This window comes from Parasteatoda tepidariorum, chromosome 8, assembly GCF_982258835.1.
Source record: "Parasteatoda tepidariorum strain Cologne lab strain chromosome 8, Ptep-v5.0, whole genome shotgun sequence".
Lineage (NCBI taxonomy): Eukaryota > Metazoa > Arthropoda > Arachnida > Araneae > Theridiidae > Parasteatoda > Parasteatoda tepidariorum.
Genome location: NC_141762.1, coordinates 57,794,634 through 57,822,605, shown reverse-complemented (window position 1 = coordinate 57,822,605; position 27,972 = coordinate 57,794,634). Strand labels below are relative to the sequence as shown.

At 30.4% G+C, this 27,972-nt stretch overlaps 1 protein-coding gene across 1 annotated transcript in view; it reads right to left on the bottom strand.

Annotated features, from left to right (window-relative positions):
• Window positions 1–3,496: 3,496 nt before the first annotated feature.
• Window positions 3,497–27,972, bottom strand: part of SPR (G protein-coupled sex peptide receptor) — a 163,114-nt gene continuing 138,638 nt past the window's right edge. Inside the window, exon 3 of the mRNA XM_016066740.4 lies at window positions 3,497–5,487. Coding sequence (XP_015922226.2) covers window positions 4,149–5,357 — 1,209 coding nt within the window. The 5' untranslated portion in view covers window positions 5,358–5,487 and the 3' untranslated portion in view covers window positions 3,497–4,148. The remainder of the gene's footprint in view (window positions 5,488–27,972) is intronic.

The window sequence follows — 27,972 nt, the reverse complement described above, 5'->3', positions numbered from 1 at the left end:
CCAACTAAAATAAATAATTTCTCCTTCAAGCAATTGCGTGTAATAGGGATCGCTTATGATTACATAGTGTTTTTTTTCTTCCATAGTGCCGTAATAGACAGAAAAAATGGCTCATAAAAAATGGCTCAAGATGGCTCATATTTGCCTTTTATGCTATATTTCTGGCCAACTAAAATAAATAATTTCTCCTTCAAGCAATTGCGTGTAATAGGGATCGCTTATGATTACATAGTGTTTTTTTTTCTTCCGTAGTGACGTAATAGACAGAAAAAATGGCTCATAAAAAATGGCTCAAGATGGCTCATATTTGCCTTTTATGCTATATTTCTGGCCAACTAAAATAAATAATTTCTCCTTCAAGCAATTGCGTGTAATAGGGATCGCTTATGATTACATAGTGTTTTTTTTTCTTCCGTAGTGACGTAATAGACAGAAAAAATGGCTCATAAAAAATGGCTCAAGATGGCTCATATTTGCCTTTTATGCTATATTTCTGGCCAACTAAAATAAAAAATTTCTCCTTCAAGCAATTGCGTGTAATAGGGATCGCTTATGATTACATAGTGTTTTTTTTTCTTCCGTAGAGACGTAATAGACAGAAAAAATGGCTCATAAAAAATGGCTCAAGATGGCTCATATTTGCCTTTTATGCTATATTTCTGGCCAACTAAAATAAATAATTTCTCCTTCAAGCAATTGCGTGTAATAGGGATCGCTTATGATTACATAGTGTTTTTTTTTCTTCCGTAGTGACGTAATAGACAGAAAAAATGGCTCATAAAAAATGGCTCAAGATGGCTCATATTTGCCTTTTATGCTATATTTCTGGCCAACTAAAATAAATAATTTCTCCTTCAAGCAATTGCGTGTAATAGGGATCGCTTATGATTACATAGTGTTTTTTTTTCTTCCGTAGTGACGTAATAGACAGAAAAAATGGCTCATAAAAAATGGCTCAAGATGGCTCATATTTGCCTTTTATGCTATATTTCTGGCCAACTAAAATAAATAATTTCTCCTTCAAGCAATTGCGTGTAGTAGGGATCGCTTATGATTACATAGTGTTTTTTTTCTTCCGTAGTGCCATAATGGACAGAAAAAATGGCTCATAAATGGCTCATAAAAAATGGCTCAAGATGGCTCATATTTGCCTTTTATGCTATATTTCTGGCCAACTAAAATAAATAATTTCTCCTTCAAGCAATTGCGTGTAATAGGGATCGCTTCTGATTACATAGTGTTTTTTTTCTTCCGTAGTGCCGTAATAGACAGAAAAAATGGCTCATAAATGGCTCATAAAAAATGGCTCAAGACGGCTCATATTTGCCTTTTATGCTATATTTCTGGCCAACTAAAATAAATAATTTCTCCTTCAAGCAATTGCGTGTAATAGGGATCGCTTATGATTACATAGTGTTTTTTTTCTTCCGTAGTGCCGTAATAGACAGAAAAAATGGCTCATAAATGGCTCATAAAAAATGGCTCAAGATGGCTCATATTTGCCTTTTATGCTATATTTCTGGCCAACTAAAATAAATAATTTCTCCTTCAAGCAATTGCGTGTAATAGGGATCGCTTATGATTACATAGTGTTTTTTATCTTCCGTAGTGCAGTAATAAACAGAAAAAAATGGCTCAAGATGGCTCATACTTGCCTTTTATGCTATATTTCTGGCCAACTAAAATAAATAATTTCTCCTTCAAGCAATTGCGAGTAATAGGGATCGCTTATGATTACATAATGTTTTTTTTCTTCCGTATTGCCGTAATAGACAGAAAAAAAAACCCAACTTCATTTGAACTGTAATTAACTTATCTTTCACAAAAAATTGAAAGTTTTGGATAAATGTTTAGTTACTCTTTTAAAGACAAAATACTTGACCCATGACCGTTCTGAAGGAGCTCAAAATTTAGTAAAAAGTCACAAAAATATCATAAGGTTTTAATCTGAATTTTTTAAAGTGGAAAAAATTGCTTTATATTCAGCTTTAATGTATAAATATGTAAACTATAACTAAAAAAAATTCCATTTAAATAACTGCTCTCAAAACCTCCTAAAAGTATTCTAATAAATTAAAAGTTTCACAAAAATTGTCTGTTGCGAAAACTAGGGAAAAATATGCTGGTGTCAATAAAGTTTTTTTTCCCCTTGTTAAAACTGTTTTCATCAGTAAGCTAATCTCAAATATTTAGTAAATGGCTCATATTTGCCTCGCTCAGTCCCTGCATATTACAGAAAAAAAACAAAACAATTATGCCTTTTGGAAAGGACGTGCCTTCCTTCATCAGGTAGTTAAACATGAAAATTGAGAAAAATAGACTGTAACGAATGGGTGGAGAGAAAATTTCAACTAAATTAGGAAAGAAGAAAGGAAAGAAAGAGAATCAAAAATTAAAACATGGCAAAAATATGAAGGAAAAGGCAAAAGAAGAGAATGATGAAAATGAAAAGAAGGGAACACAAGTTGAAAAAAAAGTAAATAATTTTTCTTTTATATGGAATAGATGAGAGTTGAGAATCAGTTTTTTAAATTTACAATGACGTTGTCTTTATTAATAAAAATTGCAAAATTTTTATAGAAAAAATCAAGTTCAAACTTACAAATAACTTTAAAAACTATCTTTGTATGCCAGAAATTGAAAGTGTGGCCATAAGTCACAGGAATATGTGTCAATCGAAGATTTGAAAACTTTTTGATTGGATACATATTTTGCGAAACTCTTAGTTCTCGCTCTCTCAGAGTTTATCAAATACCAGAAAATTCAGAATTATCGCAAGAAATGTGATTTATGAAATTCCACTTATTTCTTACCGCCCATTTTATATCGTCATTTTTTGCTACCTGATGAAGGAAGGCTCGCACTTTCAAGAAACTTACAAAATCAATTATTGGTAAATTTTTGAATATAAATGAATTTTTTTATTTTCAAAATACTTTTTCTTTGGGTTTTATATTTGAGTACAAATAGAAATCCGATAATCTAACAAACTTTTTAGTAACTACTAGACTGCTTTTTATAATTAAAAAGTGCCAAAATATATTTTTACTTATAATTAGAGCGTGAGAAATATATATATATATATATATATATATATATATATATATATATATATATATATATATATATATATATATATATATATATATATATATATATATATATATATATATATATATATATATATATATATATATATATATATATATATATATATATATATATATGTGTGTGTGTAAAATCGACACCGGTGTTCCATCTGCGTCAAAGGATCAAGATGGAATGTTTCGTAGTTTCGTAAATGCGAGGTTATTATTATGTCGTCTAAAAGGAGTTAGAGAGATATTTTTCTTTGGAATGGAATAGTTTGATGTCACGGGAATATTTTTACGGATTTCTTATTGGGAAGGAAAGAATTTAATTGTTCTAAATAATTTTCCTTAAAAGAAAATAATGATTTTTTCCCCACATAAATGTAGCAAAATGAAACAATACATTTATTCTTTGGACATATATCTTTATTTTTCACATTTAAAACAAGCACCATTGTAGGTTTGATCTTGATTACAATATTGATGATAATATCAATGCTCTTACATTCAGAAGTGGAAGAGACTGAAGCAGTTAGGGAATACACGTTTCGCCAGTTAACTCATCGAGTTTTTCTACTAGAGCCCCAGGTATTAGTAGATCCACTCGATCAGAGGGACTTGCGATTTTCAAATATCAACACAGATACAAACACTCAACACAAACATTTAATTAAATACTTAACACTGTTGCTATTATATAAGTTAAGATGTGCCATCAAAAACCATGTAGATAAGTCATACTTAAATAATAACACATTCTGTTAGCTTTTCGGGATAAATTGTCAAACTTTTATGTGCAAGCTGTCTTAAGAAAACGACAGAACTGAGAATGAATACGAAAATCAAATATCATAAAATTATTTAAAAAAGAAAACATTGCATGTTGTAATTAAACTTCTTTTTGCGTGTTCGGCCGACTGATGTGTGGACCTTTTCCATGACCAGAAAGCTGCAAGATTAGTTTGTGTGTAGGAGAGAAAAATAATATTTTTTCTTATTAATATGTCAACAATTGAAGCTCCAGGATCTTTTAAAATGTTCTTATCTGTTTCAGAGTTATAAGATGGTTTCGTTTGTGGACGTACGAGGTCCGTTTACTAAAGAATACCTGGATGAACCATCCCTTGCACCAACGATGCGACCCTGAAGGAAGACATCTTTAAATGTCTCCCTGAACTGTCGGCTCATTCCACAGTAGATGGCAAAGTTAACTGGATAGCTCAGCATGATGAAAAAGTTGATGAACAGGATCGTCGAGTTGAGATCGTCGTAGTCGGCTATTTCTAAATCAAGAGCATTCTGCATGACGTGCAATAAAGTAGTCACTGCCATTGGAATTTCCACAGCCAAAAACACTGTAACGACCACAATGAGCATGAGCGTTGTGCAGTTGCTGTCCCGTAGTTTCTTACTTTCGCTCTTACGGTTCTCTTTGAACAATTTGTCTCGTTTCAGTTGAGCTTTCCTCAAAGCTGAAAACAGCAGAACATTGAATATGACTAGAGCTGAACATGGACCAACGTGAACGAACAGTATCCTAAATACGTAATATGACGTGTAATAGATGTTTTCTGTAATAATATCTCTCACCCAATCGGCAGTCATATAAATACAACCATCATGAAGACCTCCTCGCCAACGGAAGCGTACTGGCTGGAAGACTCTGTCAAAGAATCTTGTAGATTGATGTACCAGAGCTAGAATATAGATCCATCCCATAGCGTACCAAACTCTTGGAATTGTGCAGCATGTACGAGCTGTTGTAGGGTGGCACACATAAATGTACCTTTGTACTGCAAGCAACAGTGTGAGCCATATGGACGCTGTGTGGAAGAAAGCTGGGACAGACTCTATCATGGCATGATATGCGTAGCAAGCTGATGGGGGATATAAATTTTTGGAGTGATTGTTTAATGTGTACATGTAGAAATACCACGGTGCTGGGAAAAGTAGCGTCAGTAAATCAGATATGGCCATTGCGAGTAAAACTAAATTGGTCGGTGTCCTCATGTGCCTTTGTGCTAAAACCACCACTATTAAAGTATTAGCAATGATTGTTACAATTAAAAGAAAAGGCATAATGTATCCAAACAACGGCATGGCATATTTCAAGGGTACATCTCTTGTTACATTCATTAGAATGGGGATTTCTTCTGCGGTAGGAATATAATTGGAATAGTCTGTGTAGTTTCCAGTATAATTTTGGTAGTATTCGTCATCGGGATATGTTGTTGTGAAGTCCATCAGTTCTTGCATTGCAGTCATTGTTGTTGTAATTTCAATACTTGGCTTCTATGATATCAGATTGGTTCCTTTTCAGATACAGTGACAAAGCTCTTATTGATTATTGTCCAATTTTATGGGAAGAAGAAATCATGGAGGACCTCGAGAAATCCTAAAAACGAAATAATAAAATATTAGTAGTCTTAAAATACAAATGCTGTAAATAGGTTTATAAAAAATCAAATATGGTTTTAAGCCCCTTGAACGCCAATTTGTATAAAATATACCTGATCATGCTGCTACTCTAAATGTGTCTCATGTGTGTTTTAAATGTATTTGAATTCAGGGGCATGCAGTTTATATTCTAAATATTTTTTAAAAATATTTGTAACGCCAATTATGAAATGAAAAATACTTAATAACCCTTCAATGGAATATTAGTTTTTAATGAAATAACTCTACCAATCATACGTCTTAGGAGATTTATTTTCAAGTGATGAATTTCCATTTTGTTGTATTGAGGGTCATCTGTGATTTTTCTATCTTTTGTTTTGTTGTTATTAGTATTTATTATAAAGAAGCAAGATAGTTTTGTCCATATTACGTGTGCTCTGTATAATGTGATTGCCCAACACCTTTTGTAGTGTACGGAGCAATTTAAAAGTCCGTCGTATCGAACACAAACTGCTCAGTGGAAGATATGAGAAAGATGTCACTATGTTTGAACTAATAAATAATCGGATCTCTCATTTACGGCAACTCGTGTAGAGGCCTTCTCTCTTCCCGGAGGTGTTGGATCGTCTCGGTACCAGAAGGTTTTGATTCTAATAAACGGCTGAGTCCTCTAACCGAATGTCTTTTTCGAATTAGAAATGAGGTAGTATTTTCTCAGTTTTTCACGTCATTGTGACTATAAATATACAATAGGATTCAGCAAAATAATTCGATGTTTTAATTAATGTAACTATTGTATTTGAATTTGAATTTAACGTTCACAAGACTAAAAGTATACAAAATCAAGTCGATTCTTTTCGTTGATACCTTAATGCTATATTTTTTAAAAAAAGTACTTATGATTTTGAGAGAACAAATTAAGCATTTCTTCTTTTCGTAGGAGGGAACTATTTCCCACGCACTGACCGATCCTCATTCTAAAAAATACGAATCCCCACACCAGAGAAAAGAAACATAATTAGCCATTAAAGTGAGTATTAAAAAGAAACAAGTATTATTATGTGACGCCTAATCACAGATGACTTCATAGAAAACAGATGCAAGACATTACCAAGGGTGTTTCTTACCTTTCAACTCGAACTCATGTTTGAGTAAATTTAGTAAAATAATTTAACAGTTATTAAGTAGATTAGAGTCCGATATCCGACTATCGTGATTCAAGCAACAAAAGAAATTTTATTGTAATCACATATCCTATTTTTGGATCCTATTTTTGGAAATCTGTTGACAATAAGAAGCTAATTCCAGTCATTAGAGATCATTTAAACTGGCGGATACCATAACAATAAAAATATATTTAGACTAGTGGGCTGCGCCCCCTGCTCGCTAATGCTCGCCAACCCCCGAAAATTGCTACGCAATCTTATATGCATCGCAAACAAAGTTCGCTTCGCTCGCTACTAACTTAGGTACATTGCAAATGCACAAAATTCCAAGAATTCAAAACAATCATTCAAATCCATATAAAAACTTTTTTTTTAAAAAAATTACATCTTTTTAGTAAATACTAAGTCATTAAAATAAATTTGAATTCAAATAAATGACATGTAATTCGTTAAACCTATTAGAAATGTGCTGTAGTATAATTCGCGATATAAATCAAAAATCGTCAAATAAATTCGTAATATATAAATTCGTGAAAAAAAGCGCTTTCGACAAAATACTAAAATAGAGATCTATCGACAAAGACTACTCACTTCTGCCTAGCTTAATAGTATGAGATTGCCGCAGCTGATGCTCTTTGGTTATTTCAGTTTCCGTTTTTAAAAGTGCTATATGTTGAGCCACCTCAGCTAGATTTGGCATGTGACATTTTTAGAGGCAATCATTGGTCGATTCGCCGTGTAAGAGAAATAGTAACGTAAGCAAAACAAAGCAAGTGTTGCCACCGGCGGAAAAGAAATACAGCCAAAATTTGGGAGCCACGTAAGAGAATTATATATATATATTAGATTATGAGTAATACTGAAGTACCTTTTAAAGCTTTAAGCGGAAAGAAACAGAAGGAAATATACTTTTGAAGTAAACATATGTAAACTGCATCTTATTCGTATAGTTTTTTTTAACATCATTTTATTCGCCGTTGAACAGCCGACGCGATTTTGGGTTTACGACTACTAATGTTCAACTTACAACTACTAACGTCCTTGTAATTTTGAACCAATCCAGAAGACAAGGGAAATCCTGGGTACCCCCTAAAGTATTGATTTGTCATGGGAACATGAAGGACTTTGCGGCTCGACAGATTCAACGTTCATCAGTCACCCTTTATTACTCAGGGAGTCTTCGGTTGCCAGGGATCGAACCCACGACCTCTTGTACATTCACCCAATGCCCTACCAACCAGGCTATCCCGTCCTTTTTTAACATCATTGCAATATTTGTGGCCTGAGCCACGGGGGGCTCAGGGTATAGAGCGCTTGCCTCCCGATGAGGCGGTCTAGATCTGAATCCCTGAGATGGTTGGTCGATACGAATTCTGCTTCTGACCGGCACATGCAGACCATAGTGCTAGAGTGAAATATCGTCTGTGGTAAGAACCATTGCCGTCGGGCTAACCGTAGGACATTTTCATAATTTTCATCGACATGCAACACAAACACCCGCTACTTTCATCAGTTCCATCTAATTTGTCCCAATGCTTGATCCCCTCAATGCCCTTGTCTTCTGTGTTGGGTTTGTCTCATAATTTGATCTAGGTGTTTTCTTTTCTTTTGGGATGGCTTCCAAATTACTAAATTACAAGGATACAGAGTTGAAGCATTGATATTCGTAGACCCAAAGAAAAGGGTATGATGTTCAGTGCTAGTTATAATATAAAATGAAGTATTTGTGGTTAGAAGTTAATGATTTAGCTGATTGGATCGTTTTTCTTGCTGGTTATAATATAAAATAAAGTATTTGTGGTCGAAAATGAATGGTTTAGCTGGTTTGATAGTTTTTTTTGTTGCTGGTTGTAGTATAAAATAAAGTATTTGTGGTCGAAAATTAATGGGTTAGCTATTCGATCGTTTTTCTTACTTGTTATAATATAAAATAATGTATTTGTGGTTAGAAGTTAATGATTTAGCTGATTGGATCGTTTTTCTTGCTGGTTATACTATAAAATAAAGTATTTGTGGTCGAAAATTAATGGTTTAGCTGGTTTGATAGTTTTTATTGTTGCTGGTTGTAATATAAAATAAAGTATTTGTGGTCGAAAATTAATGGGTTAGCTGGTTCGATCGTTTTTCTTACTTGTTATAATATAAAATAAAGTATTTGTGGTCGAATTTTTTTTTAATGGATTAGCTGATTGAATTATTTTTCTTTCTCTCTTTTTTTTTTTAAACTTTCTGACATTTTATTTAATGCTAAGAGTGATTTTTATATTTTGCTAGATAAAAACGTAATTAACAACATAAATATACTGCGGATATAGTGATATATCCGTTCAAAATGGTAAAATTATAAAAGCAAATATTATTTTAATGCTATATAACCTTTTCTCCTTTGTGCATTAAAGTTTGTAGGCTATTGCTAAAGGATATGCAAATATAAAAAGTTGCAAAATGGAAATAATTACATGATGCTTTTACTAACAGACGAGTTAAAATAAAGGAAACAAAACAAGGCACTGTAAGTTGAAAAAATAGTGTACTTGTAGAATAAATAGGAAAAACTGTTCAAGGCAAATTATTTTGTATTTTGCTCTAGGGACATCTTCGTTATTTGCTGATAAAGAAACAGAACACACATTTTCCAACAACGCACGTAGTTTACAAATAACTTGTAGATCATTTTGGTACTGAAGGAAATAAAATTCTCAGATCAAGAATTTATTATAGACTTACAATTTTCCGTTTCGAAAATAAATTTCTAAAAATAATGAGTTACATCTCATCAATTTCATCTCTTCAATTTTATTGCCTCGAGGGAAAAAAGTAATGTTTTTCTCGTTTATTTTTCTGTTGCGCGTAAATATTCTTTATTGTCAGATTCAATGAATATATGAGGAAAATAAAACGTATGTTTTTTAAAGACATTTATAATAATTTAACGATGGACAGAGATTAACGTGCTAAACTCTAATCGAATACTGCTTATTTTTACCTTGTCCGAAATACATAAAAATTGAAGGGCACCACTGAAATTAAAATCCGTAGAGTTGAACCTTATGATTTTTATATGATATAAAATTTATTTCTTTGTTTATAGTCAATAAATTAAATTTATCCTCACATCATCCAACAATGGCTAATCACCTAACTCAGGGCTCTATCCTTTATTGTCCATGGTAGGAACGCCATGTAATTTTGGTTCAGGGGACGTTGGTAGCAACTGAGCTGGTACCCTTCTCTCAAAATTTCTAACAAGAGCCGCGATGGCTCAGGGGATAGAGCGTTCGCCTTCCAATAAAGCGAACCGGGTTCGAATCCCAGTCGATACGAATTCCGCATCCGGCTTTCACCGACCGCAGTGCTGACGTGAAATATCAGCTCAGTGGTAGACGAATCATGGGTTAGAGTCTTCTTGCCGTCAGGCTAACCGTGGGAAGTTCTCATGATCTTCCTCCCCATGTAACGCAAATGCTGGTTAGCTCAATCAAAAAGTCCTCCACGAAGGCAAATTTCTCCCAATACTCGATCCAGGAGTTCCCTTGTCTTCTGGATTAGGTTCAAAATGACAAGGCTACGGAGTTGAACATTAGTAGTCGTAAACCCATAAAATTGGGACGGCTGTTCAACGACGGTTATAACGAGGATTTTCAACCATGAAAGATTTAGACAGACAGATCTTGCTGAATATATGCATCGGTTGTTTAGTCAGCTGCCAGGATCGAACTCACAACCCACATCTCCTTAACACGTTTAGTGTGAGCCTGGATCGAGCATTGGGAGGAACTAGCCTTCGTGGAATACTTTTTGATGAAAATAAACAGCATTTAAGTTGCGTTATATGGTGGGGAAAATCACGAAATCTTACCATGATTACCCCACAGCAAGTGGATTCGAACCTATGATCCGTCTACCAAAAGGGATATTTTTATGTCAGCACTGTGGTCGGTGCGAGCAGGATGTAGAATTCTTTTTAGCTCCTGTTTTGAAAAGACAGCTATAGTCATAGAAATCGAGGTACTGGCTTTTAGGAGGATAGCTGCTTCTTACCAATTGAATCATCACATGAGCACTATTTATATTGTTCCATTTAGTTATTATGGCACTGTTTACATTGTCACTTTCTGTTATGATGACACTTATTACATTGTTACGCTCTGTTACTATGACATTATCGTATTATTTGCATTGTTACGTTCAGTTACAATGGCACTGATTACATTTCACGTTCTGTTACAATGGCACCACTTACATTGACTAAGTGATTCAGTTAGAATTACTATTGCTAAAATATACAAACGGAACATGAAATGTATATGAATAGTATAAAATTTTACGAGATTAACAAAGCCACGCTTCCCACACGTCGTCTACATTTAACAATAAATATAGACATACTATTTTAAACACTATTAACCAGCTTTATCGCTTACTTATTCTAGTCTCGTACTTTTACGAGTTAAAACTCTAATTCCAAATTAAGTCGCTCTTTGACTATGTCTGAAGTTAAATGTAGTAGCGAATATTTAATTTACTTTAAATAGATATTTTTAGTTTTTACAGCTATTCAGAGAGAACTTAAGAGGAGTATGAGTTGAAAATTTCAGTTCTCCGTAACTTAATAGCCATTTAATACTGTGCATATTCTATTTTGTCAGCAGAAGGGTTTGTCTATTCGAGATTCTGATAAAAGTAAAGTTTTAGTCTGCTTAGATTTACAACTGATAATTTGTTTTCATAGGTCAGTTGGTACAATAAACTAAGGAAAATATTTAAATATGTATTTGTAAACCTTAAAATTGTATACAAATTGAGTTCGTATCGTTTTGTTTGTAATGGTGATTTTATGCAATGACCTGTAATGGTGATTTTATACATGCAACGAGTTTTATTTCTTGAAAAAAGAAGTATTTTTTAATTTTTCTACAAAGGAGAAGTAAACAGGAGTAGAGGTTTTATTCTTATGACCGAAAATTTAATTATTGTTTTAATGCATATAAATTTAAATGTAGCGACAAACGTATAGAGGAGAATTTAAAAAAAAAAAATTACTTAAAATATATTTTTTTATAATGGATTAAAGATAGTTAACAGAAATTTGAACAGCTTTTTAAGTTAAATAAAATCTTGGAATTTTATAATAGTTATAAATATATATATATATATACACACAATATATATATATATATATATATATATATATATATATATATATATATATATATATATATATATATATATATATATATATATATATATATATATATATATATATATACACAATATATATATATATATATATATATATATATATATATATATATATATATATATACACAATATATATATATATATATATATATATATATATATATATATATATATATATATATATATATATATATATATATATATCCTATTTATATTTTGTTAATATTGGGAACTAATTTGCGACGTAATCCCGTGATTCGTGACGAAACGGAACCTCTCAACTATGCTACGAAAATGTCTCTTCAGCTCGGAACCTCATCGTAGCGCATTGTGGGAGATTGTTAGCGAATTGTGGGTGATTGTTGACGAAACGATGAAGACTAGACGATCGAAAATAAAGAGACGAAACAAGCTGCCTAACTGTATGATGGTCAAAGGGTTGGCCTTGTACCAGGAAGATATCTGGTTTAAATCCCAATTCGGGCATGGGCGCAATTTTTCTCTTCGTTCTATTTGTCTTTCGTGTTATTAAGGCCACATTGACCCTGCAATATGATGTCCTCGAGAAAGTGACGTTAGTTATTTCGTCACTTTGATGAAATGTTCGTTCGGAGCATGTACTCAAATTTCACTACACTTTTCTTTTATTTTTGACGAAACTTTTTCCTCGTATATACTCCGAGCGAATATTTCATCAAAGTAAATTTGAGTATTCATTTATTACAGAGTACCAGCTGAAGCTTAACGACAATCTTTTTGCTTTAACCTACTGATTATACTTCGAAAATTAGGCAAAAATTATATTGACGGACTTTTTTTTGTTTATTATGAAGCCTCGTATGCCAGAAAAATTCGTAACAAATTTGTGTATTATGTATTAAAGAAAGTTTTTTAGACTTTTTGATGACAATACGAAGTAATATCGCTCATATAATATCATATTAATCAGCAAATTTGACGCTTTTGCCTGTAAAGCAAGTAAAGGATATAGCATTCATAAATAAAACTTCTTCAATAGATTGCATGTGAATTTTGATCTTAAATACATTATGAGTGGGGACCGGATTCTAATATAAATGCAAATATATCTGTTGGCATTCTGAATTGCCTGTTCACATATATTTTTTGAATTCCTTTGAAACACGGAAGTCTTCGAGAACGTTTGTTATGAAAAGAATGTATGCACTTAGTGGTTTGTCCGTTTACTGATTTTCTAATATAATTCAAATCTATTTAAAAAAAGTTTCTGAATGCGTTGTTATTCAAATTTATCAATAATGGTCTTTTTTCTTTGCTAGAAAAACATTTATTTTCGTATTTTACTTTATTTTCCGCAACGAGTCATGAATTTTATTCGGAATATAAACATTTTAATAGAAAGGGGAGAATGTGAAATTAGAAATCACTTGAAAATAGGCTCGTAAGAAATATTAAAGGCATATTACAAACTTAGAACAAACATTTATAAATATTTAGTCTAATAAATATGAAAGATACATTATAGACATAGATTTTCTTTTTTTTAAAGAAAGGAAGTATTGAGATTTATCATTTTTTCGGATCACGTCTTAGCAGTTCGGAATCCTTTTTGATATAATATCTCTGATGACTTAACATGGAAAAGTTGCATATTCTTGGGTAGCATGGTACGGAGACTGAGTGATCATTACCCCATCTGCTCGCTAATCTGAATGGTGATAGTGTAGTAGACGTATGCGCCATTATTGTCTCCGGATTTATTCTAGACTAATGGTCGATAGCTTATTTGTGTGGTTCTAGTGCGATGTTGACAATCAAATCTATGTTTTAATTTAGCTCATAGATTTAGAGTCACGGTGGCTCAGAGGGTAGAGGGTTCACCTTCCAATGAGGTGAACCGGGTTTGAATCGGCTTGATTGATGGCTGGTCAATACGAATTTCGCACCTGACTCACACCGACCACAGTGATGACGTGAAATATACGAGGCGGTCGACGGATCATGGGTTTGAGTCCTATTGCCGTCGGACTATCCGTGTGAGTTTTCAAAGTTTTCCTCTTCATGTAACGCTAATACTGTTTAGTTTCATCAAAAAGTCCTCCATGATGGCAAAATTTTTCCCAATACTTGATCCTGAAGTTCCTTTGTCCTTCCCTTGTCTTCTAGATTGGGTTCAAAATCGCAAGGCTACGGCGTTGAGCATTGGGCAAACGTTAACTCAAAATTGGGTCGGCTGCTCAACAACGGTTATAAAAAAATGTCGCTTTTAGTAAATGGTACGCGAATTTGAATTTGGTATTTTGAATTTTTTTGTAGTTGCTTATAATATTTATTCCCAATATGTTTTTTTATTTGAGATTTTAATTTATTAATGTTCTTTGTATCTACTATCAATTTATAACAAGTCAGTATAAAATTAGAGAATTGCGCACATAAAGATTTAACACATGCTTCACTTTTTAGTGATGATCATTTTATGTAACCGTCGTTGAACAGCCGACCCAATATTGAATCTCCGATTACTAATGTTCGATTCTGTAACCTTGTAATTTCGAACTCAATCCAGAATACAAGGGAACTCCTGGATGGAGTCATGGAAAAAATTTGCCTTTGCGGAGGACTTTTTATAGAACTAACCCGTATCTTACTTCAGCACTATGATCAACGCGATCCGGTACTGAATTCGTATCGACCAGACATTGCTGGGATTCGAACCCGGTTCACCTCATTGGAAATCGAACTATCTCCACAGCTTCCACGGCTAAGTAATGATTAGTTAGTATAGCTGCCAACTTTTACAATTTTCGTTAATATTTTTTTGCAGTGGTTGAAAAAAAAGCAAATTAAAAGTATTTGAGTTATTCGCCATTCTAAATTTTTGTCAGGATTTCACACATTTATACCATTATTATACGATATTTACACATGTTATTTTTAAAATTCTTTATGTTGTGCTTGGAAAAATAATTTTAAATCAAATATTTTAAACTCAGAGTAATATATTAAAGTATATAAAATTGGTAATCACTAGAAAATATTATTCGTAAAAATCGTTAAAGTTGCTAGCCACGTTTGAAGTTATTTTTATTTTCAATTCAATTTTTGAAAAAAAAATTAACTTAAATAATTATCCATGCTATCCACTAATTGTTGCGCATAGAGCAGCGGTGGCTCAGGGGATAGAGTGTTCGCCTCCCAATGAGGTAACCAAGTTTAAATCCCAGTGGTGACTGGTTGATACCAATTCTGCTTCCGCCATTACTGACGTAAAATATCCTCAGTGGTAGTCGTAAGTTAGAATTCCTTTGTCGTCGAGCTAGCAGGGGGAGGCTTTCGTGATTTTCCTCTCCATGTAAAGCAAAATGCGGTTAATTCCCTAAAAAGTCCTCCACGAAGACTAGCTTCTCCCAATACTTGATCTAGGAGTTTCCTTGTATTCTGGGATAGGTTCAAAATTTCAAGGCTACGTAGTTGAACATTGAAACTCAGAATAGATCGGCTATTCAACCGCGCTTACAAAATTGTATCCCGTAGCTAATATTTTTCAAAGGGATGTAAAAAGTGCTTGAAAAATGTGCAAAAGTTTGAAATTACCTATTTTTTTACAACGTAAAGAGCTAACAAAATAATGATTATTTCAAAATTAAGTTATTTTTGATTACTAATTAAAAAACAATATTTCACTTCAAATTGTCTACCCGCCTAATACATATACATATATATATATATATATATATATATATATATATATATATATATATATATATATATATATATATATATATATATATATATATATATATATATATATATATATTATATATATATTTGTACTAAAAGTTAATATTTTTCAAATGACGTAAGTAACTCCGAGAAAATTGTGATTTCCATCCTGTTCCAACCTTTAATAAATAAAACCAAGGCTTGTTTGATAGGGTATTTTTCGAGAAAACGAAGTATATCTCTTGATCAATATAGCATTATAAACTGCTGTTTGTAGAAAATGCAACACCATGAAAGAATCATCAGAATCAAATGAAATTTAATGCAGAAACGACTTGTACTGATACAAATAAATGATGAAATTTTCAAAACAAAAGAAACAAATTAAGCGTCCGAAATCAGTATTTGTGCAGCCACCACGCGCTGCAATAAGTGCTGCTATACGACGTGGCATGGAGTCAAACAGATGTTGAATATCTGCTTGAGGAAGAGAATTCCATATCGCTTGTATGCGCAACCAAAGTTCGTCTTTGGAAACTGCAGGACGCGGATCACGAGTGAGACGCCGACCAACCATATCCCACACGTGCTCAATAGGCGACATATCCGGCGAATAAGCAGGCCAAGGAAGAAGTTGCATGCGTTGTGCTGAACAGAAGTCTCTAACAGTCCGCGCAACATGTGGGCGTGCATTATCCTGCTGAAAGATAGCTCCAGGGATGCCTTGAAGGAAAGGAACGACTTCGGGCTGTAGCACTTCACGGACGTATCTGTTGCTATTGAGATTACCCTCAATTCGTATCAAATTGGATCGTCCATGATACGAAATCGCACCCCAGACCATAACTCCGGGTGTTCGACCACTATGTCGTTCAATAATACACTCAGGAAGGCAGCGTTGACCGGCATAACGTCTAACACGAACACGGCCATCATGGGTCCACAAATTGAAGCGTGATTCATCTGAAAAGACAACTTGGTGCCAATCAGCTCGCCAGTCTCTGTGCTCAAGAGCCCACTGCCGACGCAGCCGTCGATGATCCGCCGTGAGGGGAATCCTGTATAATGGCACCCTTGCACGCAATCCACGGCGCAGCAGACGACGACGAATTGACGAAGCCGACAATTGTACACCTGTAGCAGTAGACCAATGTGCTGCCAGCTGCCTGGAGGAAGCTGTGCGATCATTCACCGCCATGCGGAGCAGGTGTCGATCATCGCGCTCTGACGTCACCTTCTGTCGTCCAGTGCCTGTTTTTCGAGTTGTTCGGTGCTCGTCGGTCCACTGCTTCCAAACTCGCATCACTGTGGAACTCTTCCGCTGCATACGAGCTGCTATTGCGCGATAGGAAAATCCTCCTTCTCGAAGGCCGATTATCCTCCCTCGTTCAAACTCCGTAAGTTGCTTGAATTTCTTATTCTTCCGTCGTGGAGGCATACTCAGGTCTCACTAAACGTTTGCCACTAACAAATAATCATAGACTATTTTCAACGTCCCGCTACAGCACTTTATTTATACGCTTTCAGCATCAATTCAGAGGGCGCTGCGCGCGCCACGCACGCGCGATGGCTCTGAAACTTTATTAATTTGCATAATATCCTATAATTGACATTTGCTGCGAATTTCATTTGATTCTGATGATTCCTTCATGGTGTTGCATTTTCTACAAACAGCAGTTTAAAATAGTTGACATAAAATCAATATAGTTTGTTATTGACTGCCAGTTGGTAACACACATTCTAAAATTCTTCTTTTTTTACTTTCACAACTCTATGGCCTATTTTTGGAAACGGAGTATATGGTAGAGTAATGTAATCAAAATTCAAAACCCTTGTGTGTTGATAATTCTGTTTTAGTAAGGATTTTTCTCAGTGTTGTGGGTTTTTTAATAGTTTCCCAACTTTTCATTGAGTTATCTACCGAATAAACTTGAGACATAAAAACACACTTTAAAGATACACATTCAAAAGTTTAGCTATAATTAAATACACTGCACTTTATCCTTTATTAAATTCACTGAGGAAATTCAACACAAAAATATTTATTGTTGTTAAAAGTGTTTTGTTATGAAAACCTTCACTGAAACTCGCGAAAACCATTCTTTACAGTTAATTAACTCTTTCTCCTTTCGAAACCGATGTTTACCTTTTTAAGAAATTTTCCTTAGTTAACAGTGCACTGAAGTTTAGTCAGAAATTTCGCTTTATAGCAGTAAAATTTCGTTTAGTACATTCTCAAGCAAAAACTTGGCGGATATTATTTAGCAAATTATTGGTTCACATGACAATGTAAAAATTTACAGGTCATATTACGGTATAAAGTACTGGAACTTTGTGTATCGTCCATAAAATCCGCTTTTAATGTAAAATATTATATCGTAATTTTTACAATAATAATTTAATCAGTGATTTTACGTTAATTATAACTGCAAAAATTACGGTACACGGTTAGAAATTTCTCGGAATAAATGGTGAAATAACAATTTATTTAATTGGTATTTTTTCACATTCAAACAAAACAGTCAAATAACTATAAATAAAATAGTATTCAAAATGTTAACTGTGAGAAAAACCGTCTAATAACAGCTTTCACCGTAAATACGGTTAAACACTCAGAATTTTATAGCATCAACTAAGCCCACCTTAATAAGTAACAGTTTCTCGTAGTTCGGTACATATTATAATCGAGAGAGCTAATCTGTCAATCTCATGACCGACAAAACAGGGTTCGAGTCCAAGCGTTGATACAATAATATTTCCTTCAACAAGGAGTTTCCAGTGTCCCTCACTCCCCAATTTGTGCCTGGAGTGCTAGAATATGATAATCGCATTTACACATAGATGACAGCACCACGCAGCTGCTAAACTATCTCTAATCTCCAGTTATTTGTTTTTTCGGTTTTGGAGCATGCTAGTTGTAAATGGTTAAAAAACAATCTAGTTTTGCATTCATGGTTTCTTACCCATACTAGTTGTAAACGGTTTCAAAACCATAAGGTTAAAATACGTTCTTTACCATAGATTTTATGGTTAATTGGATGGATAGACTGCTCGTTTCTCTACCATAATTTCAGAATGAAAATTCTAACAGTGTATATCAGATTTCTTTGCCACTGAGTAAGCCCAGATGGTTTTTCTTTTCACAATCGCGCATTTTTAAAACTTTTCATACTTTCAATTTAAAGGATTTTCAAGTTTTTCTGAAAATATCCTTCAGAATTACTGCAATATTTATTATTATTTACTTGTATTTCTTACTTTTTCTTTTAAAACGATCAACAATTTATTAGTTATGAAGGAATTATTTACCATCCTAAATTCAAAACTTTTAAACATTAAGCTAGTATATTCATGTTCTTATTAAAAATATTTTATTATAAGTTACATCAGATATGAGCACGATTTTTAATTTAGAATATTGCTTAAAGAGCTTTTGCAAATAAAGCTATAAAGGTTTAAGCAAGTTTCTTTTAACTATTTCATGCAGTTAATAGGAAAAATGTAGATATCAAAACTTTTTATGAGTATAGAATAAAATTTAAGAGCCAATTAAGTTTTCGCTATTGTCACTAGTATTTTAACTACCAAATATATTGAAAGGAAATAGTTTGAATAACGCGATAGTAAACAAATTAATCTATTTTTAAAAATTCATTCAAACATAATTTGTTTACAATAGCGTTTTTTTTCTGGTAAAAAAGTAACTAACTCAACTTGTAGATTTTTCTATCGTTTATCAATATTTATTTTACGAAAGAAAAAACTCGTTGTTAAAATATTGTATAAATCTTAATACAACATTACAGATATTTTGTAAGCCGATACATTTTTAATAAAATAAGCGACTTTTTTTTTAAATAAACAAATTTTTGAAACATCCACTTCTAAAAGAAATGTAATTTTGTTTACCTATCCTTAAAAATAAGCAAATAAAATTTCTTGAATTAGACGAATTAAATTATGTTATGTAGAATAATAAAAAAAAATCTATGAAAGTAAAAACAGTTTGTATAAAATAAGGTTTGATAAATAATAATTTTTTTTTAGATTTAAAAAGAAAATCGAGAAACTAGATTAAAGTTAAAAAAGAGGTAAAAAAAATAGTTTAAAAAAAGCTTGTTAATAACTGGATAATAATAATTTAGAGCATATAACGTGAATATAAAATGTAATATAAAATGAATATAAATGTATTGTTTTCATTGAAATAAAAAAGATTATAAAATAGAGTGTGTATATTCTTTACTTGAATTTAAGGAATTTAGGTTAGTTTTCTCATGAGTATAATGAAAATTTAGCTTTAAATAACACATTTTTTGAAAGGCGAAATAAATATACAGAAATAAAATTTTTTTTTATTAAATCTTAAATTATAATATTATATATTTATATATATATATATATATATATATATATATATATATATATATATATATATATATATATATATATATATATATATATATATATATATATATATATATATATATATATATATATATATATATATATATATATATATATATATATATTATGCCTTATTTATTTATATTAAAGTACAGTGTTCTCCTTATTCGTGCGCAGATTATTCAGTTTGCTCATTATTGTCGAATTTAGCCTTAGTAAAACAGATTTCAAAAGAAAAAAAATTGCCTTAATTTAAAGATATGTATATATTTTGAAATTAATACCAGTTAAAAAATATGAGTATACAAAATTTTCATTCACCACCGCCCTTAATATATATATATATATATATATATATTAAATTAAAATCAAAAATCTAAGCGAAATATGGAGATCTAAATCTGAACCTAAATCACTTTATTTAAGCTTCAGATCACTTTCCCAATAAATAACCATCAAATATCTTTTTGAGTGCCGGAATATGTTGGAAATCAAGTTCTATAAATAGATTTCCTTTATAAAATTGATTATAAGGTAGAAAATAAAATTCATTTATAAAATAGTTTTTATAAATTTTCCATCCCTAGCACATTTAAAACTTCTAAAGCTTATATCAAATGAGAATTATAGAATCAGCCACGACAATATACACTGTAAGAAATTCCGGATCATAATTACGATTAAAAGTACCGATACTCGGAGTGCCGATACTTTTTACCGTTAAATCCATGTTTCCCGGAAGATGTTAAGGAGCAAAAAATCTGTTATTCCGTAATTTTTACAGTAATAATTACTGTAAAATCATTGAATCACTCTATTTAAATGAATATTATTGTAAAACTTAGGTATAATGCTTTACAGTAAAAATTGATTGAATAGTAAAATGGATTTATGCTCTCAAAGTACCGGTACTTTATACCGTAATTTAATGAAGATTTCTTTTTTATAGTGTAGTCTTATTTTAAAATGAGTAAATTTATTTTAAATTATTAAGTTGTTTCTTTTAATTTAAATGCCTACGTTAAATTAAATGCTTTTCAAGTGCGTTTTTAATGACATGCAATAATTTCTTCATGAACATTGATTCCTTTTTCTGAGAAATAAATAAAACTATCGAAAATTTCCTTACATTCTACTTTCATGCTCTGAATTTATTTAACGAAACGTAGAGCAACTAATCAAGGCAATTAAAAAATAGATATTCAATTTTGTAAATTAACCTTCAGTAAATTTAATCACTATTTTCACATTCAGTTAATCTAATATACTCTAAACTTATTGAGCCCACATTGACTATATTCATGTTTTGAAGTATTTTCTATCTATTAGTATTTTTTTTCTTATTTATCTATTAAGGGGAATTTCTTAAAACGTTTTTCATTTACATTCAGAAGTATATATATATATATATATATATATATATATATATATATATATATATATATATATATATATATATATATATATATATATATATATATATATATATATATATAATATATATATATATATATATATGTATATATATATATATATATATATATATATATATATATATATATATATATATATATATATATATATATATATATATATATATATATATATATATATATATATATATATATATATATATATATATATATATATATATATATATATATATATATATATATATATATATATATATATATGTATGTATGTATGTATGTATCCTTATTGCGTCTACTCTTGTAATGCATTTTTGTGAAGAACCTCTCTGCTTAAAATTTCATACTAATTTCTTGCCTTCAAGAAAAAAGTAAGATGTTGGGCGAGGTGTTAATGTCTTGCAAGTTGAAAGTTTAAAATTGTTTGCTTGTGCGTATTAATTATTTTCCCATAAAAGAATATTTTCAAATTTTAAAACATGCAAAAGAAAATTTATAAGTTATGAATACATGAATTTGAGAAAAAGAGGTTTTATTAGATCAATGTTACATATTGCGCTATACGCGTTTGATGTTTTCAAGTTTTTATCGTTTTAAGTCGCTTTGAAGAAGGTGTTGAAGCTTTCGATACTAATGGCATAAAAAAGTATTATAATGTCTTAGGTAATTTCTTGCTCACTTAGAAGTACGACACTAACTAGATAACTAACAGCTTTTGCAGTGAATGATAAATACTTATATGTGTTCTGCAATTAGTTAGAAACCCTGTGAAAGCGTATTGGCCCACTCTAAAAAAATATCTTAAATTTATGAAATACAAAAAAACTGTTAGGTAATGTGTCATTATTAAACATTTTATTTCAGAGAAAAATCATTTTAAACTCTTACTTTTGACGATTCAGCAATTCTTTAGCTGTATTTCGTTAATTTTGAGACTCATTTCGTCAGGAAATCATAGGATTTGTGACAAAACGTGAATTCTCAAATGTATGACGAAAATGTTTTCTAAATTCAGAATCACGCCGCAGTGCTTTGGGGGAGATTGTTAACTAGATCGGCGAATAGAATCGAACTATTAAGTGGAACTGGTATCGAACGAGACGATCAAAAAGTGAAGTGATTCTGACCTGTTTGTATGATGGTTAAGAAGTTGGTCTCATAATCGGAAGATCTCGAGTTCGAAACCCTCTTCAGTCGTGTATGTAATTTTTCTCTCAGCTTTTCTTCCAATGTTTTGACCAGCCATATATATAAAATGATTATTGCAAAATTTAGATTTGAAAAAAAAAGTAGCACAATATTTTTCTAATTTTGACGAAATTCATGTCCTTGACAGTCATTTCGTCATTTTGACGAAACTTATTTGTTTGGAGTATATACCAAGAAATGGTTCTGTCAAAGACGAAGAAAGTTTTCTGAGCTGCCGCAGTAAGTTTAGTGCTTGAGTACAAAGAAAAATCTTAAACTTTTTTTATCTTAAAAAAATGTTACTTATTGAAATAATAATTAAATGTGAAAAGATTTGAAACTACAGTGGCTCACCCGCGTAAAAATGACTGGCAATTTAACTTACCAAAAAATTATATCTACAGGAAATAATAATCAGGAAGAGTATCAATTTGACAATAAAATCGAGCCACATTTTTATTGTTTTATATATACGATGCATCTTACGGTAAGTAAAAGTGTATAAAAAAACTAGAATTACGGCTAGAACTGACGGTCTTAATCAATTGATAATGAGAAACAGGGCAAAACCGTTTTGCTAACAAAACAGCTTAATATCGTCAAATATACTGAGAAAGCCTGTAAAAAAAAACTGTTTTTTTTTACAACGGGCGGGTAACGGATAAAACAAAACAAAAATCTGTATTTTTTCAGTTTTTTTCCTGTAAAAAAAATTTTTTTTTTCTGTCGAACTTAAATTCAGTGGAATTCTGTAGACTCTTATAATATTCAAAATCATAAAATAAATGCTTAAAAATATAAACAAGTAAAAAAAAAATAATCGCAAGGTTAGCAATCAAAGAAAATAATCGTAAGAAAAGTTTTCGTAAGATTATGAAAACTGCATAGAAAAAAACTAGAATTTGAGCTGACCTTTTTAATCCGTTAATGATTAGGATGAAGAACGGGTAACAACTAATTTGTTAAAAAAAATAGTTTTATTCGGTTAAATACGCAGAGAAAGTCTAACGAATAAAAACCTAAAAAAATCTGTATTTTTCTTTAATCAGTTTTTTTTTCTGTGAAAAATATGTTTTTTTTCCTGCAGATTTTGCAGTTATTTTTCACGATGTTGTATAGAGTGAGTATTTAAGTTTCAATCAGGTCTGAAATTATTGCAGTCAGTTGAAAGTATTTGTAATTTTTTCTTGTATGTGATGCTATTATAATCAGTAAAAATTATTTATAACTTTTGGATTCTTAGCCACTAATATAGTTAACCAAAAGCTTTATTATTTTTTTAATTCTTTACTATGATCATGGTAATAATCAATTTAGAGTAAAATATTACAACAAAATAAATTGAGGCGAAAGATATTTATAGAATAACTAAGTAAAAAAGAGAACATTTTATATATATTTATCATTCTTAGAGAATTTTATTGTGTTTATATTCTCCCCAGGGTGCACTTTAAGGATCCCCAAGGCGTTGCACTCGGAGTCAGTAAAGTAGATAATGAACTTTAAGAACAAAAACTGAAAGAGTTTGTGCTTAAAATTAACTTGATTGATGAAGAAGAAGGAGTTTCACTTTCATCGATTTGCATGGAAACAACAAAAGAAGTTGCGAACTCAGAACAATAAAAAAAGTTATTGTTCGTATAAGCAAGCTAAAGCAAGAGTAAAAAAGAATGATAAAAATGAGAGTTTTAGGGAATTATAAGATTGAATACAGTTTTTGGGATACAAGTTTCGTAAAATATTAGGAAAAGTTTTTGGCGTAATGTATATTTCATAGTTTCAAGATATTTGTTCAGTTCTTCTATTAAACGTTAAAAAACAAAAGTAAAATTACTGAAGGAAACTTAATATACAGCGACTATTGAGTGTAAGCATAAAAAAGTTTGAACAGTTTTTTTTTAATTTGTCATACTTTAAAGTTTTGACAGGCTATACATTGTAAAAAATTATAAATCAAATTACGATATAAAATACCGGTACTTTGGGCATATGATCTGTAAAATCCGTTTTACAATAAAACCCATTTTTATTGCAAAATATAAGTAATATCTATTTAATTCATTTATTTAATTTACTATTTATTTATTTATTAGTTTATCTATTCAGTTAGTGATTAATTTATTTTACCGTAATTATTACTGTAAAAATTATGGTATATCATATTTTTTGTTCCATAACCAAAGCCGGTCAAAATGTATTTTACAGTAAAAAATACAGGCACCTAGAGTGCCTATACGTTTTACCGTAATTTCATCCGGAATGTTTGATAGTATAAAAACTATTATATAATTAGATAATTTTACGATTTTATATTGACTTAGATAACATTATAATATATAATATTTAATATAATTACTTTATTTAACTTTACGTAGCTGAATTATTTACTTTTCGTTTAATAAAAAAATATTTATTCATTTTATAAATTTCAAAATATCCGTAAGAATTGGTTATCAATGATACAATGAGATGAGGAATCTTAAATATGTATTTTATTTATGTTTTTTTCTTCAAAATCGTATGAAAATATACAGCAAAAAAAGGGAAAATAACGAAAATTATTGCAAAATGAATTTTTAAGATTATCATTATCTTTATTAGAATTGTTAAAGTCCTTATTTAAAATTAAAATTTTAATTTTATCTTTTTAATTTCGTTATGAGAAGAAAAAAATAATATTATCAACATGCATAACAAAATTTCCAATTAGTTTTTTTTATCTAATTGTTTCAAAAATAAGTTCCTCATGTTACCGTTAAACAATCTATTTCTAGTAAAAATCTTAATATTTCAACTGTACAAAAAAATATTAAAAACTATTTTTAAAATTCTCACTCGAGAACAACTAATAAAATATTTGCTTTTCACTTTAAATGAACAAAATATACCACATAATGTGACCTCATTTATTGTCTTCTGAAGGTAATTTAGTTTAGATTCATCAATTTAAGGACTAAAGTAAATTTCTGTTTTCTATAAAAAATCATTAATACAAGGAAGTGTTAAAAAATCTCTTTTAAACGCTTACTTGAGAATAATAAAATGTTTGTTTATGTCTACAAATAAATAAGTTATGTGATCTAATTTACTGTCATAAACAAAAGATAATTTACATTCAAAATTAAAAATCTAAAAGGAATTTTTTTCTTCTAAAATTTGTTTGCTCAGCTTATTTCATTATTTTCGCTGTTAATAAAATTTTTTCTTTTGATGATAAAAATTTATCCGCAGTCCGAAGTTTGAAGTCCAAGTTTTAAACTAATTTTAATAAAATTTTTTTTTTGGTTCTATTCCCCTTCCATTCATGTCTCAATTGTTTTTTTTCCTTCAAATTTGTAAAAATATTATGCACATTAGGAGTAAAAATCAGACAAAAATTAATTTTGGAAAACTCAGTGTAAGTATATCAAAACTTGTTTGATTGAAAATTCAAATTAGAATGTATTTCGCATGATTTCTTTCTAACTTCAAAATGTTTCTACAGGCAATCAAACAGGTTTTTATATTTTTAATCTAGGCTTCATAAATAGTACTTCTATAAATTTTTATAGTATCATAGTTATTCAGTATATTTATAGTATCAGTAGTATTTTTATAGTGTAATTTTTATAGTATCATAGTCATCATTTTTATAGTAGTATTCTTCTAATTTATTAATTTGAAATCCTATTTTGTATATCTTTGAATTGTGTTTCGACAGAGGCTTTAAAAATATATATTAAAGGCGGTAATGAGATAATACCATTTATTTAAAATTTATATTCAAATTTTATTTTTTTAATTGAAAAATTATTAAAATGAGTCAGATGTTTCTATTTAGGTCATATTACCTTCGTCAGCTGTAGTCAATTTTTGAGAAGCTTTAAAACCGATTTTCAAAAACTTTTTTTTTTGTTTTATTCCATTTCTATTAATATCTCAATTTATTTTTTTTAAATTTATAAAATTTAGTTTTTGCATTTAAAAAAAAACTAATATCCAAATGTTAATCCTAAATGTATATTTAAAATTATCAGTGTTAAAATTTCGATCATAAAAAGTGTAAAACACAAATTTTTTTCAAATGGAATTAGTGTTTTTAATAAACTTAAGTAATAATAATTTATCAACCTAACAACGTAGATTACGATTAATTGGAATAGTTAGAATTGGAGTTTTTTCAGTATATTAACGATTGAAAATTTCTGAATATCTTAATAATAAAATGTATACCACAAAAAGAAAAACCCTCTTGAAAATCATTTCAGTTAAAAAATATTGTCACGGTTGATTATTTTGTTTAGAGGATAAAACATCGGTCCCTTTTTAAAAATATTACATTCTGCAGACAGCAGTAATGTGAAAAAAAATTAATGAGAATCAAATCTAAAATCGTGAAAATGTTTTCAATCGTTATGCTTGTTTCTTTAAATTTATTTTTATATATTTTATTTTCGTTCTCTCTTGGAAATTTACGAAATATCATTTCGTATACTTCCTTAGTCAAAATTCTTGCAAAATATCATTTCGCAAGATTTTGACATTTAATGCGAGGTATGGATATTGTTCAAAATAAAAATTGTTTAATGTTTATTTACTTTTCAAAAATATGAGAAAAAATATTTGATTAAGAGAATTGAATGCGTTAAGAATTATTGCATATTATTGCAATATCTTTTCACTGAATAAAGCAGTTTGGAAAATTAATAAGTTATTGATTGTCTATTATAGCATTGAGTTTAAATAATAATAAAAGATATAACATTCAAGTAAATCCTTAAAATTTAGTCGGAATTTAATTCGGAGAAAGAGTAAACATTGGGACGAATAAGTAAAATTTTGGATACTAAGGGGCTAAGTCCCATGCTTGCTTTCGCTCACCAATCCCAATGATAGCTTTGCACTAATTGTTGTTATATGAAACAATAATTAATGCAAACAGTTGAAATTATTCAACTAAAAATATATGTAATAAAAAGAACACTTGTGATATTACTTCCCACGTCCAAATATTTCCCTTATAATATTATTAACATCTATTTGTGGACGTAAATAATTTTTTTAGTAATCATTTTTTGAAATAGCATTTATAACTATAGTTCGTTCACCAGGAGTTGGCGCTCGGTTTCGCCTTCATCACGTGGTATCGGATGATACTATTTCGCTATTTCGGGGAGAAGGATGTGAATAAGGCTGCTATTTGGCGATCGTATGCCAAAAATATTTATTTCGTAATCTTCATGTGCATATTTTGAACATGTGCATTTTATTTCATAAACTTGTTGATATTTCTCTCTTTTTATTGAATAGTTTGTTCTTTTTGAGATATTTTGCTGGGAAAAAGTTTTTAAATATGAATTAGCTAGAATAACGAAAGGTATAATAGCTGATGATAAAGCGAAGTAAGTG